The sequence below is a fragment of the Stenella coeruleoalba genome (genome assembly GCF_951394435.1).
Source record: "Stenella coeruleoalba genome assembly, chromosome: 18".
Taxonomy (NCBI): Eukaryota; Metazoa; Chordata; class Mammalia; order Artiodactyla; family Delphinidae; genus Stenella; species Stenella coeruleoalba.
In genome coordinates this window covers 57,659,793-57,681,244 of record NC_137164.1, presented here as the reverse complement: position 1 = coordinate 57,681,244, position 21,452 = coordinate 57,659,793, and the positions used below count along the sequence as shown (strand labels likewise).

Sequence of the window (21,452 nt, the reverse complement as noted above, 5' to 3'; positions counted from 1 at the left end):
AATAGGTTCTTTTGTTGTTTTCAGTTCTTCTTTCTCAGTGTAAAATTTGTTCTTAAAATGAGTTAAAAAGAAATATTTTGCCACCTTTGCAAACATCTTAATTTGGGGCCATCTGAAAGTGTAACAAAAGCATATTTCCAAATGAATTGGAAGCATATTTGTGGTCTGCTTTATTTTCATTAATTTGGAGTTGTGTGACTTTGGGAACGACCTATTGAGCTCTTGAAATGAAGTAGCCAGTTTCTGGCATTTCAAACAAGGACTGAACTATTCTCACTCTTTCCCTTGCCCTACTGAAAAATAAAGAAGAGAAAGGATAAGAAGAGAGAAGGAGGAAGGGAAGGGTGAGATGTAAGGGAAAAAAAGAAGAGAGTCAGGAAATAAGAGTAAGGAGAGAAAAGTATACATATTTAATTTGAATAATTTGCTAACTTAGTAACAAGAATAGAATTAATGATATAGGGCAAGAAACTGGTAACTTAGATTAAGTTCTTAAGTTCTAAACTTTTCCACATTTTGTGTGGCTTTTTCATTACACACTAGTTTGATTTTCCTATTGAGGTTGAGGGAACAGTGGTAAGGGACAGAGCTGGATACCCAGAACATTTACCAAAAATTTCCACTTCACATAAGTAGGGGTGATACGGTTGCCTAAACAAAAGATGTGTTCTGAGTCTGATATTAATGCTAAAATTGATTAATTCATAACTCCAATCATTAGCTTAGCTGTAAATTATTTTGAATATCAGCATACAAGTTATCTACATTTACACGGAATATATTTACTTTCTCTGAGATAACTAAATATTTACAGTATAATCATATATATAGATAAAAATAAAATTTTGTAATCTCTACCTGGAGATATATTTGTATGAGATTATGCAACATATCAAATAGAACAAGCACAAAGAGTAAGCTTAGTTTGCATCCAAATTTTAATTGATGCCTGAAACATTACATATTGTTGTTCTCCAAAATTCTATGGAGAGAATTTGCAGGGTTCCTTAATCCAGTCATATACCACTGATATACCCAATTTAATTATTTACTCAGTATACCTGAAAAACCAAAATCCAAATATTCAAAACCACACAAATTATGTTCTGTTGTATATGCTAATGTATTGGCAGGAAACCATGTATAAGGAGAAAAGTAATTCATTATTCTATACAGTTTCATGATTCTACATGTTAAAATTTCTTCAAGTTTATTAGGGCAAGGATAAGTTTACTTTTATCCTCTTAATACAGATGGGAAGAGTATAATTTAAAAATTAGAAGTAACTTCTTTCCATAAATCATATAATTGTTATTTTTTGAGACTAAAAAAATACTGGATACCTTACTAAGAGTAGAGGTAGAAATGAACCACCTACAGTGAGTGTATATGTAACAAGATTATGTGAAATAGTGCTGGTTTGGAAATAATAATATTATTTTGTAAATCTTTGAAAAATACATCAACAAACTTTCTCTGGAAACTACTTATATTGTCCAGAACTACATTTTTGACTTCATGTAATTCTTACCTCTTACTTTTAATGCATCAATTAAGAACTAAAAACTTAGTTATATGGAGGATTCCACTTTGTATTAATATTTTATAAATCATACAACACTGCCATATCTATATATAATAATATTGTGAAAGCGATTTTGACATTTTTTGAAGAAAAATAACTCCCACTGTGAAGAAAAAATTAACCACAACCCCAACTATGATGTCAAATGCTAGTATTTATATTTATCTTACAATGCTGGATCTAATATGGAGGAGGTAGATGGAGAGCAGGAGATACATTTTTTTATGATAATATCATGGCATTAAGTTTATTCCTTTCCCCTTTGAAAAAAAAATTTGCAAGGGAAAACGTTACACAGAATGGGGATAGTTTACTTCACTTGGCCAATGTAGCATTACTAATTATTTTTTAACCCCTTAGGGAAATGCTACCACCCGTTCAATCTGAATTCAAGTAGTTACTGTCAGTTTACTCACGGATGAATGCTGCCTCTTTGTGGCAGAATGCCACGGAAAATATTCCTTAAACATAAAGTTCATGAACAGCCCTTGATGTTGTACACATTCCAGGTGAGATTATGGGGAGATCCACCAACACGAATAAAGCACATGGCTCTTTACGTTTCGATGAATTCAAAAGTTTCCTACCCATAAATATTATCTAATTCACTGGCCAACCTTACTCAGAGATGAACAGCTTATACTCACCAAACATTTTGAACATTTAGGATATAGATCAACTTGAGATAAAGTACCCATCGTAATTGTTGAAGGTAGTTTGACACAAGTTAAACTATGAAAAATTGTAGACCGAATAAATAATACTGGCACGACAAAATACAAAATCAATGTGCAATACATTACTTACCATGCTCCACATGTTAGATGAATACTTCAGTAAGGAAAAGAAGTATACAGTTGAAATTTCATTAATAAACACATTAAATGACACATTTAGATAAACATATTTCCCTGAACCAACAAAGGTGTAATTATATATATTTGATAATTTAGGGAACAATTTTTTTTCTTTCAGGAATAGAAGTTAGCTACTATGTCTTAAATTATTAATCATGGTGATTCAGTCAATCACACGTAGCTGTTTCTTTTGCACCTTAAGTAATCATTACTTCAGTCCCTCATATGTGACATAGTTATCAAGTGTTTATTCAGAAACTATTTAAAAAATTACATGTGCTGGGATACATGAGACTGTAACAACAGTAGCCCCATCTTACAGATATCCTGTTTGTGGCTATCATCATTGCTTGCTGCCCAGAGGGATAAAGACATTGTATAGAGATTTGTACAGTCCATCATTTGGTCTTCTGAGGTGCCAGTACACGTGGATCTGTACAAATGCAACTGGGTTTGGTTAAACAATCAAAAATCGGCTACAATAGTAGTCAGATCAATACATCATTTTGGTTGACTAATAAAAATACTTTTAAATCTTCTCTAACAAAACCAGAAACTTGCACATGATTCTCACTGGAATGGCCCAATTAATTGCCCTAAATCTTTTTCTTTTATACATTGGGATACAATGTTTGTTTGTTTGTTTGTTTTAAATTACAGATCCAATTGGGTGGGTTGCATTGACTTTTAAGATTCTGCCATTAAGTTCTCCATATTTTAATGATTTTAAATGCCTTCCTGATATCACTTCAGTTTTGGAAATGCAGCTCCTGATATAGTGTGACACCTCTGTGAAAATCATAGGCTAAATACTGAAGGAAAGAGAAATGCTAAATGTGCATATAAAAATAGGTGCTACAATAAAATATTTGTATATTTCATCAATAAGTTATTTTGACTAATCAATTATGGATCATATAACTCTGTAATTTTAATGATTTGTCCACATCTATGGTGATCTTTTCAAGATCACAATACGTTTGTTCTTTTAATTCAAATGTCCAGAATGTATACAAACACATCCTTTAAAAAGAAAGGAAAGGAATGAGAGAGGAGGAAAAGGCAGGGAGGCAGAGAAAGAGAGGAAGCAGAAAGGGGGGTGGGGAGAGAGAAAGAGAGAGAGAGAGAGAGAGAGAGAACAAACCTTCTATTAAAGTTGGGGTGTGCTAATCTCTCCACAAAAGCCATTTAGACCCACCCATGGCTCAAAGGGGGAGAAGGGGAGGGAGAAGGGAGCAAAAGAGGAAGAATAGAATCTATGCGCCACCATCTCCCACCATTCTTAACACTTCCAACCACTACAAAAATTACTGAGACCCTTAACAAGTCACTCGCGAAGCAAATTGCCCTCAGTAAAGCCCTACTCTTCGTCTCCTCCACACGCAAGAAGAGAAAGTGATGTGCCCAGTTTACACAAATGTTTCCCCACGTGTAATATTAAAAGGAAATTGCACACCCTTTCAGTATCTTCCGCCGAAGCTGAGAATCTCGTGCCAAGGCACTTCACCCTAAACGTTGAAACAACACAATTAATCAAATGTGTTTGCGGTGTGTGTCTGCTTGCTTGTCGGTTTTAAACGCAAAAGCTCCAAGGGAGTTTCTCTGCCTTTAGAACTGGCTAAATGTGGTCTGTTTTTCCAGCACTTCGAGGTAGTCCGGCTCAACGTTTAGTTTTGCTTTTAACTCCAGATATTCGTTCCTGTTGGGTTCTACAAAGACAGCACTGGGGGGACTGTAGAGCACCGGTTCCCGCAGCCTGCTGTCCCCTGCCCCCGGGTGCAAATACTGATGGGGGCGTCTCAGGTCATAATTGGGGGAGAAAGTGTAAGCAGCGGGGCTGCACGGGAATTTGGGATATTCCGGGAGGCTACTGCCGGCGGGGGCGGTGGAGCAGTGTTTGTCTGGTTCCAAAATGCCCCTGTAAAAGCGGTCGGCGTCCTGCACCGGCGACAGTAGGTCCTCCCGGGGCTCGATGGTGCTGACGCTGTAGGCGGGGCTCCGCAAGTGGTGGCTTTCCCGCCTCTCCTCCTCCCCCGGCTGCAGCTGCAGCTGCGGCGGGGGCTGTTGCTGCTGCTGCTGCTGCGGCGGCGGCGGCGGCGGCGGAGGCGGCTGCAGGTGATGGTTGCTGCTATAGGTGACCTTGAGCTCGTGCAGGTCTTTGTAATCCTCCACGGAGTTGCCCTCTCGGGAGCGGTAGATGGGGTTTTTGCACATGTGGCCCAGCGGATGGGGGATGTACTCGTACACGTGGCCTGCGGGCGTCTTCACCTTGGGCAGCGCCGGCCCGCGGTGGTGCACGTGCGCGTGCGGGTGGCCTCCAGCGCCGCCGCCGCCGCCGCCGCCGCCGCCGTACACGCTGTACTGCATGTTGAAGGAGCTCACGTCGGAATTGTTGGTGCTGGTGTGGTCGCTCTGCTTCTTCTTCCTGCGCTTCATGACTAGCACGAAGAGCCCGGCGGCCACGAAGACCGACATGATGAAAACCAGCAGCAGGCTGAGGATTAACACGGACAAGGGCACCGAGGACGCGCCTCCGCCCGCGCCCAAGCCCGCGGGGGCCCCGGTGCTGTTCAACCGCACGGCGGGGGTCACCGCGCTGGTCCTCGCGGGGACCTGGATGGAGGAGGGCGTGGGCGTGGAAACCTCCACGTCAGAGTAGTCTGGGCACAGCAGCTCCGACCTAATGAAGCGCATATCCATCTCAGCGAACTTCTTGGGCGCCTTGCAGATGACCTCGTCCACCAAGACGCCCACTCTGAGCTGCTCGACCCACAGTTTCATGCCCACCACGTCGCAGGTACAATCCCAAGGGTTGTCGTGCAGGTCGATTTGGATGAGCGACTTCAGCTGGTCCAGAATTCCACTCACCGGCAAGGAGGTGAAGTGGTTACTCCTCAGGTTCAGCCTGAGGAGGGTCAGGCCTGAGAAGACGCCTGAGGGCATGGTCTGCAGGAGGTTGTCATTCAGGAATAGCAGCTGGAGGTTGGGGACCGGATCGAAGGTCCCAGACTGAATCTCGCGTATGAGATTGTACTGGAGGAAGAGATACTGCAGGCTCTGCAGGCCATAGAACAACTCCGGGCTCAGCCTCTCTATCCTGTTGCCATTTAGGTAGAGGCGCCTCAGGTTGGTGAGATCCCCAAAGGCGCGGTCCTGGATCACGGAGATGCGGTTGTTGCCCAGATGCAGAAGGTCCAGCCCGGTGGCCTCCAGGAAGTCGCTCCTGCGCACCAGGGCGATGTAGTTCTCCGTCAGATACATCTTCTTGGGGTTGTAGGGCTTGGGCTGCAGCTCCGCGATGCTCTCGATCTTGCGTTCCTGGCAGTTGACGTTGAGGCCCAGATCGGAGATTTGCAGGTTGCAAGTGCACGCGGTGGGACACTCCAAAGGCACCGGAGATTTGGTCTGGTAGGCGATGCTGGGGCCATAGTTGCCATAGCCCAGGTCCTTGGAGGGCTGCCGAGAGGTGGGGCGCACCCTGGGCTTGTTGGGTTGGCGAGTCCCCTTGGGGGGCTTCAAGGGGGGTTTGTAAACAGCAGAGGAAGAAGTGGCCACAGAATTCACCGATGCCGGGGTGGTATGTAAATACCCCGTGGTGCTCAAAGGCGACTGCGGCCTCATCTCATAGTCTGAAATAAGTTTCCTTGGGCAAAGTTCCTGCTTGGACACCTCGTCCAAGTCCCGGCCGTGTAAGCGGAAGGGGGTCTCACAAACCACATCCCCCACCAGGGCCGAGTAGGAGATGCTGTCTAACCAATCCTTCAGAGAGATCAACTCACAGGAGCAATTCCAGGGGTTTTCCTCCAGCTGTAACTCCACAACTTTGTCCATATGCTGCAACAACCCCACGTAGGGTAGAAGTTTCAGCCGGTTCCCCCGCAGGTCCAAGTGCGTTAAGGGCACAAAACGGAAAAGGTTGTTGGGTAAACTGGACAAGAGATTGTCATTGAGGATAAGCACCTGCAACAAATGCAGTTTCCCAAAAGCATTGGGTTCAATGACACTGATGTAATTGTAGTCGACCTGTAGGTACTCCAGGCCCTCCAAGCCAAGGAAGGTATCATCACGCAGAAGTTCCAGTTTATTATTGTTCAGATGCAATCTCCTTAAACCCCGCAGCCCGTGGAAAGCCCCAGTCTCAATATCCTGGATAACATTGCTACCCAGATGCAAAATTGAAGCCCCAGTGTAATTGACAAACTCATTGGGATAGAGACGGTTCAAAAGGTTTCCAGACAACAAGAGGTGGTAGATTGGGAAACGGGGAGGGCTAATTTCAGAGAGGCTGATGATCCCCCGGTTTTCACAGCTCACAGTTAAAATGCCATCCTTTTCCTCACAAGGACATGCATTGTCACAGATTTCCCCATAATAATCGATGGTTTCTGCACACGAAAGGACGAGAGATGTTAGAGCAAAAGCTAGAGTCTGCAGCATCCAGCTCTGCATTTTTCTGTGAAGGTCCTGTTCCAAAGTTAGTGGGGGGCAGCAAGTGTGCATTTTATCTCCTGCAAGGGAGAGAGGAAAAAAGGAAACAACAGAATATGACAAAAATTTAAGGGATCAATCAGAAAGTCTCTCTCTTTCCTAATACTACTTCTCTGAAATCCAGAAGGAGGGGATAAGAATGAACTTCCCCTCCCCCTCCACCGTCCTTGGTACCTCGAAATTCTCCAGACTTTATTAAAATCTGACATTCATTTTGATTTAAAGGTTGATTTCATTTCCTAATGACAATAGGAACATGCTGCTCTTTACAAGATAAGGGCAGGTTAGGCAAAGTCCCATTTTAGTATTCTTCCCGGCTGCCCCCCCCCCACTTTTAAACCAATCCATAAATATACATAAAATGGCTGTCAGTTCAGTTTCATGGCTCTAATTTAAAAGAAAGGAAGCACCATTTTACAAGGTTCCCCACCTCACCTATACCCAGTCCCTCTGCCTTTCCTTCTGAACCTCTTCAGGTAACAGTTCACAGTGAAGGTCTCCCATTTTCACAGAAAAGCCAGGAGCCACAATACTTTGGCTATTTTAAAACCATCGCTGGAAATGCCAGAGTGGGAACCTAAAGAATGCTTTCCAGAGGCAAAAAGGATGCAAGATAATGCATCAAAAGGACCCAGAAGAAGCTCTTAAGTCACCAATTTTCTTCAGGAGCTTTGAGTATGGAGAAAAAGGAGAGCGCGTTCGCTTTGATGGTGGACTTCACTATCACGCTATTAAGCACATCAGCGTCCTAATTGCATGCACGGTGCCACTTAGCAGCTCTCTTCCCTGAGAGCGCCCTGCGTCCACTTCTCCTCATTGATCATGTCAGCGACGCTACTAAACCGCATCTTTAAGCCACTGAAATAGTTCTGCACGACGGATTACAAAGAACTCTGCGAAAGCATCCGCAATCCCGGAACACCTCTCAATACCTGGAGTTTAGGACGTTCCTACTGCTTACCGGGAACCAGCTAAAAGTAAACCAAGGACCAGCGCCAAAGCCTCTCCAACCTCGGGCTCCGCGTCTGTTTGCCACGGTATGCAAAACTAACCCTACCGAATTTGCAAGATTTGGAGTGAACTACCACCTCGCCAGCATCCCCATCTTTGGAGTTGCTTATTACATTTAATTGTCAGTGCTTTACTCCCCCTACCCCCCCTTCCCCCCCCCCCCCCCCGAGAAAGGGGACTTGGGCTGATTAAGAGGCAAAATAGAAGGGTGTAAGGGAGGGAGAACAGCAAGTGACACACGCCAGTGCTTTAATATCCGAATTTCATCTCCCCAAGGAATCAATCTGAGCCCCTCTCCCTTTTCGTTCTGGCTTTCTTTTTGTCCCCTTAAAGGCTTCCTTCGACTTCCTACTTCGAGTCGACAGCAGCACTCATAAAGGAAAGGACATAAATGGAGCGAGTGTGTGAGTGTGTGTGAGTGCGTGTTGCGTTGGTTGGGGGAAGGGGGGTGGGAATATTTAGTAGAAATGCTGGGCTCGGAGAACCAATGCCTTTTCTCTGGTCAGCCTTGCCTCTGCCTCACCACCATCGAAGTCTGATGCCGAATCGCAACCTCACACTAAAGCCAAGACGTTTCTGAGTCACGGGTTCAAGACTGGAGACCTCGATCTTCATCCTCAAGCCGACTCCAGCCCGCGTTATTAACAGCCCCTGCATTCTCACGCACATGTGCAAGTGTGCCTGCGAATCATTCACGTGTGGCCACCCAGACGTGTCGAGACGAATGGGAACCCACAGTGTATAAACGTCGCAAGTATCTCCGACCTCCCAAAGCAACGACAAACACCTCCCGGCTTAAAAGCGGCAAAAACACCCTCTATGAAAGCAAAACGTTTACCTTGAAATTTCCGTTCTCCGCGGGATCAAATCTGCACATCCATTCAAGTGGGGTTGGGTCCCCTCCCCCTCCCTCCCAGTGCTTCCCCGCCCCCATTCACCTGCCGCCCCTCTGACAGCCCATCGCAAAATGTGTCCAGCCAATATTAAACTCGAGCGTTTACAACTTTAATTCAGTTCTGGATAGCCAGGGTCGAGGAGCTTCCTCTCACCCCACTCCCTTTCCCCTCCTCCTTGCCATCAAAGGAGCCCCAAAATTTGAAAAAATAAAGTTGAATGAGCCTGGGAAGGCTGACATTCTGACTGGGAAACGCACCTCCGATGTAAATTCGCGGGTACGCGGCACATTCTCAGATTCTCAGATTTTTTTTTTTTAATGGAGGGCGGGGGCGGGGTAACTATTTGTTTTCCCCCAAAGAATTTAAACCCTGGATCGTCTCCCTGAACATCCCTGCATTAAGCAACGTGGGGCCGGGCAGGCTGAAGCCCAGCACCCAGGCCGGAACCGCGGTTCCGGGCACAGCTGCTCCCACAGCGGCCCAGGCAGAAGCGCCCGGAGTTCCAGGACGCGAGGCTCCCCCTCCCCCATCCCGCCCCGAAGCAAAGGAAGGGAAAGCGGGGGGGGGGGGGGGAGGGCGGAGAGGGAAAGAAAGCCACCCGGCCGCCACGCACACAGACACACACACTGGAGCCTCTTTTGCAAAGTAAACGGCCGACTTACCCCGTCTCACATCTCCAAGGCCCACTCATCATAGCCACTCTCACAAAAAATACCTCTTTGGGGTGTGCATCGGGGTTCGGAAGCCGAGGGAGGGCGAGCGCTGAGATCCGAGCGGCTGGAGAAAAGAGGCGCCCGGACGCCGCCACCCCCGGGCCGCCGCCGTGGTGGCGACCGCGGGTTCCGGGGCTCCCCAACCGGCTCTCCCCCGCGCTCTCCGTGGTAGTCGGAGCCGGCAGCGGGGTGGGAGTGGGGGAGAGGGGGGCGATCGCGAGCGGCGAGCCGGGAAGGGAGGGGGGAGGGGGCGGCGGAGGACCGGCGGTCGCGGCGCCTCGCATTAGGGGCCGGGAGCTGGAGCCGCGCGGGGCGGGGAAGGAGCTGTTGGAGGGGGAGGAGGCGTGGAGCCCGAGGAGGGAGACGCGGAGCAGGCTGCCCGCCGGCCCAGCCAACGTGACGGTCAGCCTCGCCGCGCGCTCGCACCCGCTCACACTCATGCTCACTCGCTCCCAGCCCCGCCACCGCGCGATCGCTGGGTCCCCGGCATCCTTCGCCGCACCCCCCAGGCGGGTACTTACAGTTGCCATCTGTATAGGGGCCAACTTTCTCCAAGCTAGCGGCGGCCGCCACCCACTCCAGCCGCCTCCGGCTCCTCGCACCCTCGGGCCTGGGTTCGCGCGGGCCGGCCCTCCCCTCCCCCCTCGACTCTCCTCGCCGTCTTCACCACATTCCCCCCTGGTCAGTGGCGCACGCCCGGGGACGAGCCAGAGGGAGCGGGGCGCAGGGGTGTGCATACATCGCCCGCCTTCTTCTTGCAGCGCACACTGTACATGGTAGTGAGGGGGCGAGCGAAGGTGGCACCGGCCCCTCGGCTGCTCCCACGGCGGCTGCGGCTCCTGCGCCGTCCTCCGCCCCCCCCACGCAGCGGAGACCACCGCACTGGGATCCCGCCGCCGCTGCACCCTTGCCAAGCCCGCCGCCGCAACCCCTAATTAGTACATGTAAGGTTCCCGCATCCTCTTGGCTGTTTCATCGCTCTCGGTGTTTGCAGGGGCTTTTCCTCTATTCCTTCTCTTGATGCGGCGCACGATCGTCATTATTTGGGATTCTCTATCTCCGACATCCTTGGGGGTCCGCGGGGAGGTGGGGGGCAGGAACAACGTTGTTCTAAGCCTGTGGCGTGTCCCGGCAGTCCGGCGGCTCAGAAAAACTTAAGAGAAAGTCGCGTCTTCCCTCCCCGGCGGTGAGGAGGTGGCTACGCGGTAAGCAGCGCAGGGGTCTCTGAGACATCTGCTTCGGCGCGGGCGCAGGGCCCCATGCAGTGCACTTGTTTATTGTCGCGCCACCGGTGCGAGCCAAACTGCAGCAGACATGATGGGCCCGGGGCGAAGCGGGCGCTCCGTGGCCGATAGATGGCAGCCGAGAGCGAAGGCGCCCCTGGGCCCCGGCGGCGCAAGCGGAGCGCCCCCCACCCTTGGATGTGACATTCGTGGGAGACAGAGGACTCTTGGACCATGTGCGTAACTCTAGCGTGGGACGTTGCAATCCTCGGATTGAAGAAGGGAGGGGTGGAAATAACCCCGACAGTGTCAGGCTTGTTGGTTGTCAGGGACAGAGGATTCCAGCCCTGGGCTGACCGTCTGCCTTCCACCTCCCATTTAGACTAACACAGCCTGTGCTGCTGTCTCTTGTACTTACTGTAAAGGACCCTGGAAGAGGGAGTGGTTCATCCTAGCTGCAAACAAGGGCGCTATTTTTTTTTCTTAAGAATTACGTTTTATAAGTATGTTTGGGCGATACAAGGGAATGTGAACGACTTTCAGAGAGATTGTGAACGTATTTGGTGTGTACTAGAAAGCTGGAAATCCCTAAATAAATGCAGTAACGGTAGAAAGCAAGTTTCTTGAAGAGTCACCTGCTAAACTCCACTAGCGTCATCTCTACAGTAAGTATTCCTGGCTCTTTCCATGCAACCAGACACCTCCCTCCCCCCAAAAAGGGTCTTTACATTCATAAGGCATATTTCCAGTGTTTGTAATATTTGAGCTGCAGTCCATCCCAGGTATAGAAAAAAAGTTGACTGTTATAAGTGGCCCAATGCAGGCTGAGTGCACATGTGCCTGTTCCTTTGATAACTGGGTGGTTTTACCACTTACATGTATTTTATCCATTTAATTTTGGAATTAATTATATAGTATCTTTTGGAGTCGTCTTAAACATAGTTGATACTGTGTCTTTCTTGGTAATATTGTGGTTATAACATCCTGATTAAATACAAAATTAATATAAATTCTGATATATATGTATATACATATAGCCACTAACATATCTTTCCACATCTATGTTGAGTTAGAAAGAGTTTTCTAGAGGTGGTGAATTTTGCAGTCTCCTGAGGTTTTGCAACATATCTTGAAATTTCTCCTGAATCTATTCTGCAAATATTTTTTTAGTAAGGTCATTCATACTTGGCTTGGAAACAATTCTGTTTATTTTGCTTAAATTTGGGGTAAGTGTAAGTGAGGAAAAAAAGCAATCGGTAATATCATATAATTAAAAAGAAAATATTATAATAGAACTTCCTGTTAAATTTAGAAACATTTGGCCTAGGAATGATAGCCACTTGCTACAGGTACATTATATAAACAGGTAACTTAAACTTCACCCAAAAAAGGCTTGTTGCTGTATTTTTTTATTTAGTCAATATCTTCTAACATTTTAGAACATTTATTTTAAATAAATGCTTTTATATTTTCAAAATGAAAGTTTTAAAGTGTCATAATTTTCAAATTACATATTAATTACAGTTAGAAACTTTTGGAATATAAATGTTCAGTTCTATCACAGACACATTTTTTTCAATGTTCATAACCTCTGTAGAAGTTCTCAAAGGGTGTAAAATAGCTTATCTAATTACTGGACTACTAAAGATGACTGAAACATAGTTATTTTAGTTCATTCTTCTATTACTTTCCTAAATCTTCACAATTGGATTTAATAACAAATTTTAGTTTAATTTTTGTTTTTGTCTTATTTTTACTTTATTATCCTAATTAAAATACATTTTGTTGAGCTAAGAAACACTAAACATGTTTGCAATTAACGTAGGTAATAATTTTGTTAGAAACACCGACACTAAAAATATCCCAGTTTACCTCTTGTGGTTCAAATAAATAAATGACAACTTTCTGCCATTAACTCAATATTAAGGATGGCCTGAGAAGCCGCCGTTAGTTTACCACTAGGTGTCTCTATAAGCTACTCTGCAGGAAAGGGAATTTTGAGAAAATACTGAGACATGAAGAGATAAGAACAGAAGAATGGGGAAGGAAAACATCATAGAAATAAGGAAGAGCCTCATTTATTAGTGTGTAGATTCCTATTTGCTTTGAGTGTTGACTATTGCATAGAAAAGAAATAAATAAGTCATGTAACTGATCAAATTTGAGCAAGATTTTTATCTAAAGGAACAGACATATTCATGTTTTAATCTATATTCAACAATATAGAGTCATATGATATGTATACATGCTACCACACAACACTTAAATGCACGCATATGATTACATAAACACACTTAGGAACTAGAAAATTAAATGTCTGATCAAATACACCTCTCCAGATTTAAGGTCATTGACACTAAATTAAACATTATTTGATTGAGGTGGGTGTGAAAAGCTGAGAATCTTTGAATGTTTATGAATATATTTATGCATGTCATAATTAGCTCATGATCTAGTATCATTATAAATACATTTCATATGTGGTAATATATTTGTCAATAATTAGTGCAAATTATGGACATAATTTGATACCTGCCTATTAAAATTTAAATTCAAACCACCGATTAGCATATTTGTCACTTGAAACTGACCACACATTTTTGTGAATTCATATTTATTATTACCTGGAATTATTGTTTCAGTGCCTTACGGACTCTGGAGGAATCCTTATGTTAAAAGCATTTCTTAAAATATCTCATCATATTACATTTATGTATCACTGTGTGGGTTCTTCAGAATAGTAAAATGCTTAGTCAGGAATTATAGTCCCTCATGCAGCACTCTAACAGAGATTGTAAACAAGGAAGTTCTCTGGTAATAAGTATGAGATTTTATGAGTACAAATCAACATCATTGAGATCTAAAGCCAATAGACCTCGTATTTTGTTGTTGTCAGCCTGACTGGTGAGTTAGGATTACAGAATTCTAATGCTAGATTCCAGACTCCTCCCAAATTAGCTTGAATAGATTACTTGCATTATGGTAATGGCTAAGAAGACTATATTATCTTATTTAACAAATGAAAAATTTTTCAGATTTAAGTTATATTTTTAATGTCTTTGAAATTGAAATTACATATACCACATACCTCTGAAAGGAGAAAAGTTTCTCCTGGAGGTGAAAACATGAGTCAGCATTTATGATTGTTTCTCTATGCAATTGCTAAACTAACTAACTGTATAGCATATGTTTTTGATTAGTTTGATACTTTTAGAATTACAGCAGTTAAATATATCATGCAGTGATATTTGTCAAATCCGAAATGGCTGGCTAAACTAATTTTACCAAGATTATTTATTCACTTATAGGCTTAGCTATTTACAGTCTTAGGAATACGCTCTCAGAGGCATAAAAGAAAGAGGTGCTAAAAATAGACAATTTTCTTCCTGTCTCACATAGTTCCTTGTAAATACCCTCTGATTTTTTTTTTTTTTTTTTTTTGTCAGAATTAGGTATTAAAACATACTCTTTGGAGGACCACTTGGAAATATCTACCAAAATTTAAAATGGATATATCTTTTGAACAATCATATTTTTAGAAAGTAGCCTACAGGTGTACGGAAGTTAAGTATACAAAATGATATATAAGAAGATATTCCTTGTAACAGATGCTTGCATTTGTAAATGACTAAGAATGGCCTACAAGTCTGACTACATGAAAAGTGGTACACATCAATCTATACCTTGGAAGACCTTTCTTCCTGTAATAACAGTGTATATAGGAACACAGTTCTGTCATTATTAATAGTATAGATAACATCATCTATGTACCTTGTCGAAACTGAGAGAGAGAGAGAGAGAGAGAGACAGAGACAGAGAGAGAGACAGAGGGAGAGGGAGAAAAGAGAAGTTTTCTGGAACGATACAGAAATCCAGCAATAGCCATTGCCTCTTGGAAGACTGGGAAATCTTGAGTAGAATGGAAATTTATTTTTCACCATATATATACATTTTTAACTATCAGAACATTTCAATTCACATTCCCAATAAAAAATTAAAAAGAAAAAATATGTACTTCAGAAATAAGGATAATATTTGGAAGAATGATATGGGAAGTGATGAAGAGTTGAAGATGATTTTACCAAATTAATTTCTGTCCTATAGTACTCAAAACTATTTTATTTTTTATGACACATTGCTATCAATGGAGGCACTGAATATCTTTCTAAAAATATGAGAGAAAATTAATTGGCTAAGATGGTTTCTCTTCATAGCTCTTATATGTGACATTCAATTCTAGCTGTCAATATTAATTAATAGAATTGTAATTAATAGAAGCTAGCTTCTGTTATCTTCACTATACAGAACCATGCTGTGTACTGGCAACATTAGCTTTATTTGATACTCTGATGGGTGAAGGGAAATATCAAAATGGTTCTTTAGAGAAGATAAGTAATTATACTTGAAATTGTCAGCAGCAGATCTTCACTGCTGTCTACAGGAAGATGAGTGAGTGTGTAATTGTGACACATTTAAAATATACAAACTAATATCTGGCCCCGTTAGAACAAAGCCTGCTGCCTTCTGGCTTATATTCACTCACTGAAATACGCACATTCCTGTGGAAAAGAAGCAGTTCCATTACAGAGCCAGATAAGATTTTCTGTGTATCTTCCTCCTGGAGCTATGATCTGTCTCTTGGAATTTGTGAGTTCTTCGTTCTCAAATATCTCTAGTCATTTCTAGGAAACAAGTCCAAACAAGCATTATGTTATGCCTAGATTTTCTGTATTCTTCCTGGTTTTTCCGAGAAAAACAATTAATCATCCTAAAACATAGTTTCCTCACGATACTTTAAGATGGATCATGGCTTGCATGAGAATATCTAAATTAACCTTACATTATTCAACTTTTATCATCTGGAATCCTTCATTCAACAGGAGACTCCCATAATCCTTTTATCCCTTCAAAATAAATCTGCTTTTCTCCCAACTCCAAAACTTTGGTTTGTGCTGCCCTTTCAAATAACTGACTTTTCACTTCCTCTACCATTCTTTTATCTACTGTTCTAGAGAATTCACTGTAGATACTTTCTTCATCAAAAAAAAAAAAAAAAAAAAACAACTTCCATGATAGCAGAACCTACCTCATAGGGCTAAGGTGAAATGTGCAGGCACTTAGTAAATGCTATGTAAGTTTCAGCAGCTGTTGCTGGCTGGTTTTGAAGCGTTTCTTCCTAAGAAAGATCTATGAAACTTCTGTTTTCCCTTCTCTACTTTAGTCCCTGTACAGTGTGAGCTTAAAGTGAAATCTTAACGGTCCTGTTGTTGTCAGTCACGTTTTAGCACACAAAGTTTATATCTTTATGTTTGGATGATATCATACACAACCCAAAATGATATAATTTCAACAGTATCAGGCAAAGGCTTAACTAGAAAATCAAGGTGTTTTTTTTTGTTTGTTTACTATTTTTTTAATGACAGCATTTTATTATAGCACTTTTTCTGATTTTGCTAAGACAATGAAGACTTTTCAATATAAAATGTGAATATTTATAAATTAAAATATTATAATAGGTCTTAAAAAAAAAAAAAAACCTTCCCTGTCCCCTCTAACCAACATTAAAGATTTGATTATCTGAACATTCTCTTGCATTATCTAGCACTTGCTGTAGCATAGTGTTCAAGTAACTGCTTAAAGTTTTCTTTTTTTCTGAACTAGATTATCATGCCTTATTGAGAACGGCATTTTATTGTGTTTGTTACCCCCTTAAGAGTGAGAAAAATGAGCTCCAAAAAATTCTTTGTATACACAAGAAATACCCATTTACGAGTTTATTCATTCAACACATTTTTTTTAGTACCTATATTGTGTTAAACACTATTATGTTTGATATAAAACAATTAGTTGATTCATATCAGGATGGTTGGGTGATTTCAGAGATATTTTGACTTTCTGATAAACCACCTGCATTCTCTAGTTAAAATAAATGGTATAAAATAAATAAAAATACTATTGCATAAATTGTATGCTTGAATAGTATCTCTTGTAGCATATGTTTGTTAAGCCTCTGCAAGAGTACTCTCCAATAGAACGTTCTGTGATGATGGAAGTGATCTATACCTGTTTTGTCTAATATGATAGCCATTGACCACATATTACTACTGAGTAATTGAAATGTGACTGGTAAATACAGGAAATACAATTTTAATTTTTAAAAGTTTAATTTATTTAAATTTAAATAGCCACATGTGGCAAATGGCTACCATATTGAACTGTGCAGTTTTGGAATATAAATCCCTGGAACACTGAAGCTGTGTTTCTTGTGCAGTTTCTGGGATACCTTGGAAATTCAATCAATATGAACAGCTGCACTCATAACTAATGATTGTGATTATGACACCCTCAATAAATAAGGACAGTTATGATTCATATTTGGCAAGAGGCCTGATTTGCATTCTGTTGAGGGTCTCTATTCAATTCTGTTAAATTGCATTGAGTTGAGGACCTCTACCATTCTTTTAAAGATTTCAAGGCATTTTACAGGCATTTCAAAATTCCTTATTACATCCTCATTACACCCTTATAAAGAAGGAAAGGTAGATTATTTTATATCACTAGAATTTTATTATAAGATAAGTGCCTTTTTATGCATGATGAAGTACTCTCTAAAGTGCTTTTCTCCAGATCACACAGTGGGATGTTAGTAGAACTGGAAAAGAAAGTCCTAAATGGGTATTTTGCTTCAGGAGTTTTCTAGAAGAGGCTTTTTGTGCAGAGAAGTTAGTCCGTAAAATAACTGCACTTGAACCCTTGCATTCCATCTATTTGAATGCAAAAGCTCTATTTGGAAGTTCAGTGGTGTTTTGCACAATTAATGTAGGCAGAGTTTGGACAGCAAATTGTAATTAATGAATTTATTGAATGCAAATAGGGCCTCTAATTTCCATGAAGATCTGAATAAATCTCAGTTTAAATAAAATCATACTTATATATTTGAAACAAAGATGTAATAGCTTGGTAACCAGTTCCAAGTATAACAAATTATTGTAATTTTTGAGATTGCTTTGTTTTTAATCAATCTATCTGAAATATTGGTAATAAAATTAACCTATATTTCCACTGTGGGAAGAATCAGTATAGCTTCAAAAGCAGCATTAATTGCTTCAGAGCTTAAGTCCAAAGTAAGTAGGAAGCCACCTGATCCAGAGCAGTAGAGTGGCTCTCAGAGATCTCAACCCCATTCTTGACTCTGGCTTTGCATCAGTTGTGCATGTGCATTTATGACGACACCTCTCTGGGTAGATCACAGGTTTTATATATAAAGAATTCACTGTTCTTTCTCTTCAATGGACCATAAGACTACCACACTGGTTAATCAAATGTTAAGTATTAAAATGTAATCTCCTTGGAAGAAAAATAACATATAATTATTACTCTTAAATTGCAGATTTTAAATTATTCACTTTATCCTAAAACGTAAAGTTATCTTCATATAAATAAATATTGGCAATCCGACGCCCACTAGTGCATGGTGTACCTTCTGTGAAAAACAGATCTGCGGCAGCTCAGTTTTTGTTTAATCTAACGTGATGCAATTTTTATCCCATGATCAAAGATATTCCATCTAACTAATGAAGCTTTTATAGTGACACTAGATTCATAGTTATTGTCATATGACATATTTCAATGTTTGCTGCAATTTTAATTGATTGTTACATATCCCAATGAACAAAAAACTAAGCTGATTTGAATCACCAGTATGCACAGTTTTTTGTACAATCAATCTGCATCCTTAATTGCTATATTATATAAGTAGTGACTGCTATGCAGGCAGACTTTGATCAATGACTACACTGCCACTTACCCATTTGAAGATACTCATGAATTTCTTTCTAGGTACTTTTAAATTTAAAAGTATTTCATTATAGTATTGATACGGTAGCATTCAGAAGTATTATAGTATATAGAGAAAGGGAGGCCTAAATTGATTTGTCGCAAAAAATAGGAATCTATTTGACTATATTTTTCAATTTGTAATGTGATTTACCAACCACAGTTAACATAAGCATCATCAGGCAATTTATACTTCATTTATAATCCAAAATCAAAGGTAAATAAAATGTATACATACATACAACATACATATACTCATTTACTATTTGGTAGCTGTTTTATGTACATTGTCTCATTCTTCCATGTAATTATTACAGTAACTTTATGAGGTGTTTTTCCTTACATATGAGAAAACTGAGTTTCAAGGTAGTTGATACTCTGTAATTCATACAGGCAGTACATAGCAGCTCCAGACTATGAGAGAATTACAAGGACTCTCAGTATCCATTTTTTCAACTTAACTATGTCAATTCAAATGCACACTTTTGAACTTTTATCTCAGTTTAAAGAAAAAGTGAGAATAATGTATATCAATACTTAGTGATCAGCTTCAATTAAGACACTTTCTAAGTGATTCATCATTTCTATAATGTCAAATGTATTCTAAATCAACAATAGGAATACATTCCAAATTATTAATACATAATACTACTCTTTAAAATATCACCATAATAAAATATATCTTAAACTGGTCATGAAATATATTTATAAATAAACCATCTTTACATTGATCTACTTTAAGAATATCAAAGATATTATTAACTACCAGAAGTTATTGTCACAGTAACCCAAATACATAAGGTTCTTAAAACAATACTTTTTGAATATTTATAGTATAATTTTTCCTAAAGTAAAAAAGTCTCTAATAATAGTTTGCCCCTATTTTTGAATTTTTGACTAATTATTATTTTACATTTAATAAAGCAGGAGTCAGAGCATGCATTATACACCTCCTTAGAAAAATCAATAATAAAATACTAAAATGATTCCTTTGAGGAGGATTCATACCAACAATTTCATGCATAAGTTTAGAGATATAACTCCATAGTCCTTTGTGACATGAATTTGTTATAAAAATAATTGAAAATTGGCATGACACATATTTTCTAAATTTTTTCAAATTAATACATACAATGAGATACCCATGATTTAATGAATTTTCTTAATAAGTGATAAATCACTTTAGTTCATGAAAATAATCACAAATAACCAACATCCACTTATAAATAGCTACAAATAAAATAATAAACATTTTATCAGTTTTAAACATCTGACCTTAATCTTATCAATCATCTTTATCAAATAGTCCAATTTCATTTTGAATGGAACATGCAAACCTCCATAAAACTCAAAGAAAATATTTGAGTGTTTGTGTATGTCAGCATTTCCTCAATGTCAGTAAAATTATAGTGGGATGATTTGCCATAATTATGAATCTCCAAATATTGAACATTTATAAATATTAGAATCATCATTGGCTATCACTTCATCTACTTATAACCATGTTGAAATACATAAGTGTGTAAAAACAATAAAAGTATCTGTCCACTTTAGCAATCATGACATTTCTGACCACCTTCTCCTAATATGCACTCAGAGAGGCTGCAGCAGTGCTCGAGAATGCATCTTGGAGTTCTTCCAGAAACTCTGAGTCAAAGAGCAATGTCTGCATTCACAAAGAAGCATTCACAGCTGTCAGAAGTTAAATGTCCATGAGACTCATGGTACAGCTGCAGTCCTTCCAGTACACTGACAATATCTGTGGAAACCAGAATTTGATAACTAGTTTTCTCCATGGAAAAAATGTCACAGAAGAATGATGAATCTTTGCCTCACCAATAATAAATAATTATGCATTCACAGCATATGAAGCATCATTGTCCTACATTACTTAGCCTGCAGTGCTTTTGCAGCTAATTTTCACTAGAAAGTACTCTTATTGCATAAACTGTCAATGAACTTCTTGTAGGCAAACACCTGCAGACACCTGCCAGCAGTGGGTGCATAAGGTTCAGGATTGTAGAAATTGCAGCATAAACCAGAATCTGTGAAGCAGTATTGGGGAGAAATGAGTGTGTGAGAGCATGCATGAGTGAAGAAATGCACACATGAGCAGGTATTTTGTGTTTCTGTTTATACTTGATAAAATCAATAGAATGAATTTTTTTTCCCCAATGTGTAATATAGTTGAGTAGAGTAATAGAAAAGCAAGCTATATTTGCAAATAAGGTTTTCAGTCTGGGATAATCTACCCCAATTTATTATCAGGTGTTTTTAGGACAAATGATTACTATGCTGAAAATGTTTAGCCATATATTCTCTATGTCCATATAGATATAACAGTCACTGAGACTTTGAATTACTTAAAAAATATACTTTTTGAAAATATCTTAAAATTCTAGGTGAGATTATAAATATCTGTTTCTGTAATAGTTTAGGTGAGGTCGAAATGGAGGTAAGTGGATTAACTTACTTTTGGGTAACTGTTCAATTATATGGTTGAATGGAAAAACCCATTTGAAAATCTATTGGTTTTTAATTGTTGAGTCACTTAGTCGATCAATAGTCCCTAAATACTATAAAGATCTGATTCCTAAAACCTAATGAATTATTGAAGATTTACTTCAAGGGAAGTTTTCTATGTGATCTAAAAGTTAAAAACAATTATAAGCTTTTTAAAAATATCAGTTTTTGAGTATGTTTTTGGAGTTGTTGGTATGAGAAACAATGAAGAAAAGTGGAAAGCTAGTCACATTTACTTTTTAAATTGGCAGGACCCTTAGAGATCGTGGAGTACTACACCCTAATTTAAAGGACCCAGAAAATGTAAATGTTTTAACCAA

The 21,452-nt window shown here is 40.5% G+C and overlaps 1 protein-coding gene across 4 annotated transcripts; it reads right to left on the bottom strand.

The window, feature by feature from the left end:
• Positions 1-953: 953 nt before the first annotated feature.
• SLITRK5 (SLIT and NTRK like family member 5) lies at positions 954-11,430 on the bottom strand. 4 transcript variants are annotated; one of them, XM_079903060.1, is made up of 2 exons: positions 10,259-11,430; positions 954-6,950 (listed from the first exon to the last, which is right to left on the bottom strand). In XM_079903060.1, exons 1-2 carry the CDS (start codon positions 10,323-10,325, stop codon positions 4,051-4,053), a joined length of 2,967 nt encoding a protein of 988 aa, XP_079759186.1. In that variant the 5' UTR covers positions 10,326-11,430; the 3' UTR covers positions 954-4,050. The 4 variants fall into 4 exon arrangements, with proteins under 4 accessions (XP_079759186.1, XP_079759184.1, XP_079759185.1 ...); XM_079903058.1 differs by lacking the exon at positions 10,259-11,430 and adding an exon at positions 10,072-10,100; XM_079903059.1 differs by lacking the exon at positions 10,259-11,430 and adding an exon at positions 9,500-9,594.
• Positions 11,431-21,452: the final 10,022 nt, after the last annotated feature.

Coding starts and splice junctions, on each gene's coding strand:
- SLITRK5 (XM_079903060.1), bottom strand. CDS start 10,325: ATGTACAGTGTGCGCTGCAAGAAGAAGGCGGGCGATGTATGCACACCC. Junction 6,951..10,258: donor CCTGCGCCCCGCTCCCTCTG/GCTCGTCCCCGG, acceptor TCTCCCTTGCAG/GAGATAAAATGCACACTTGC.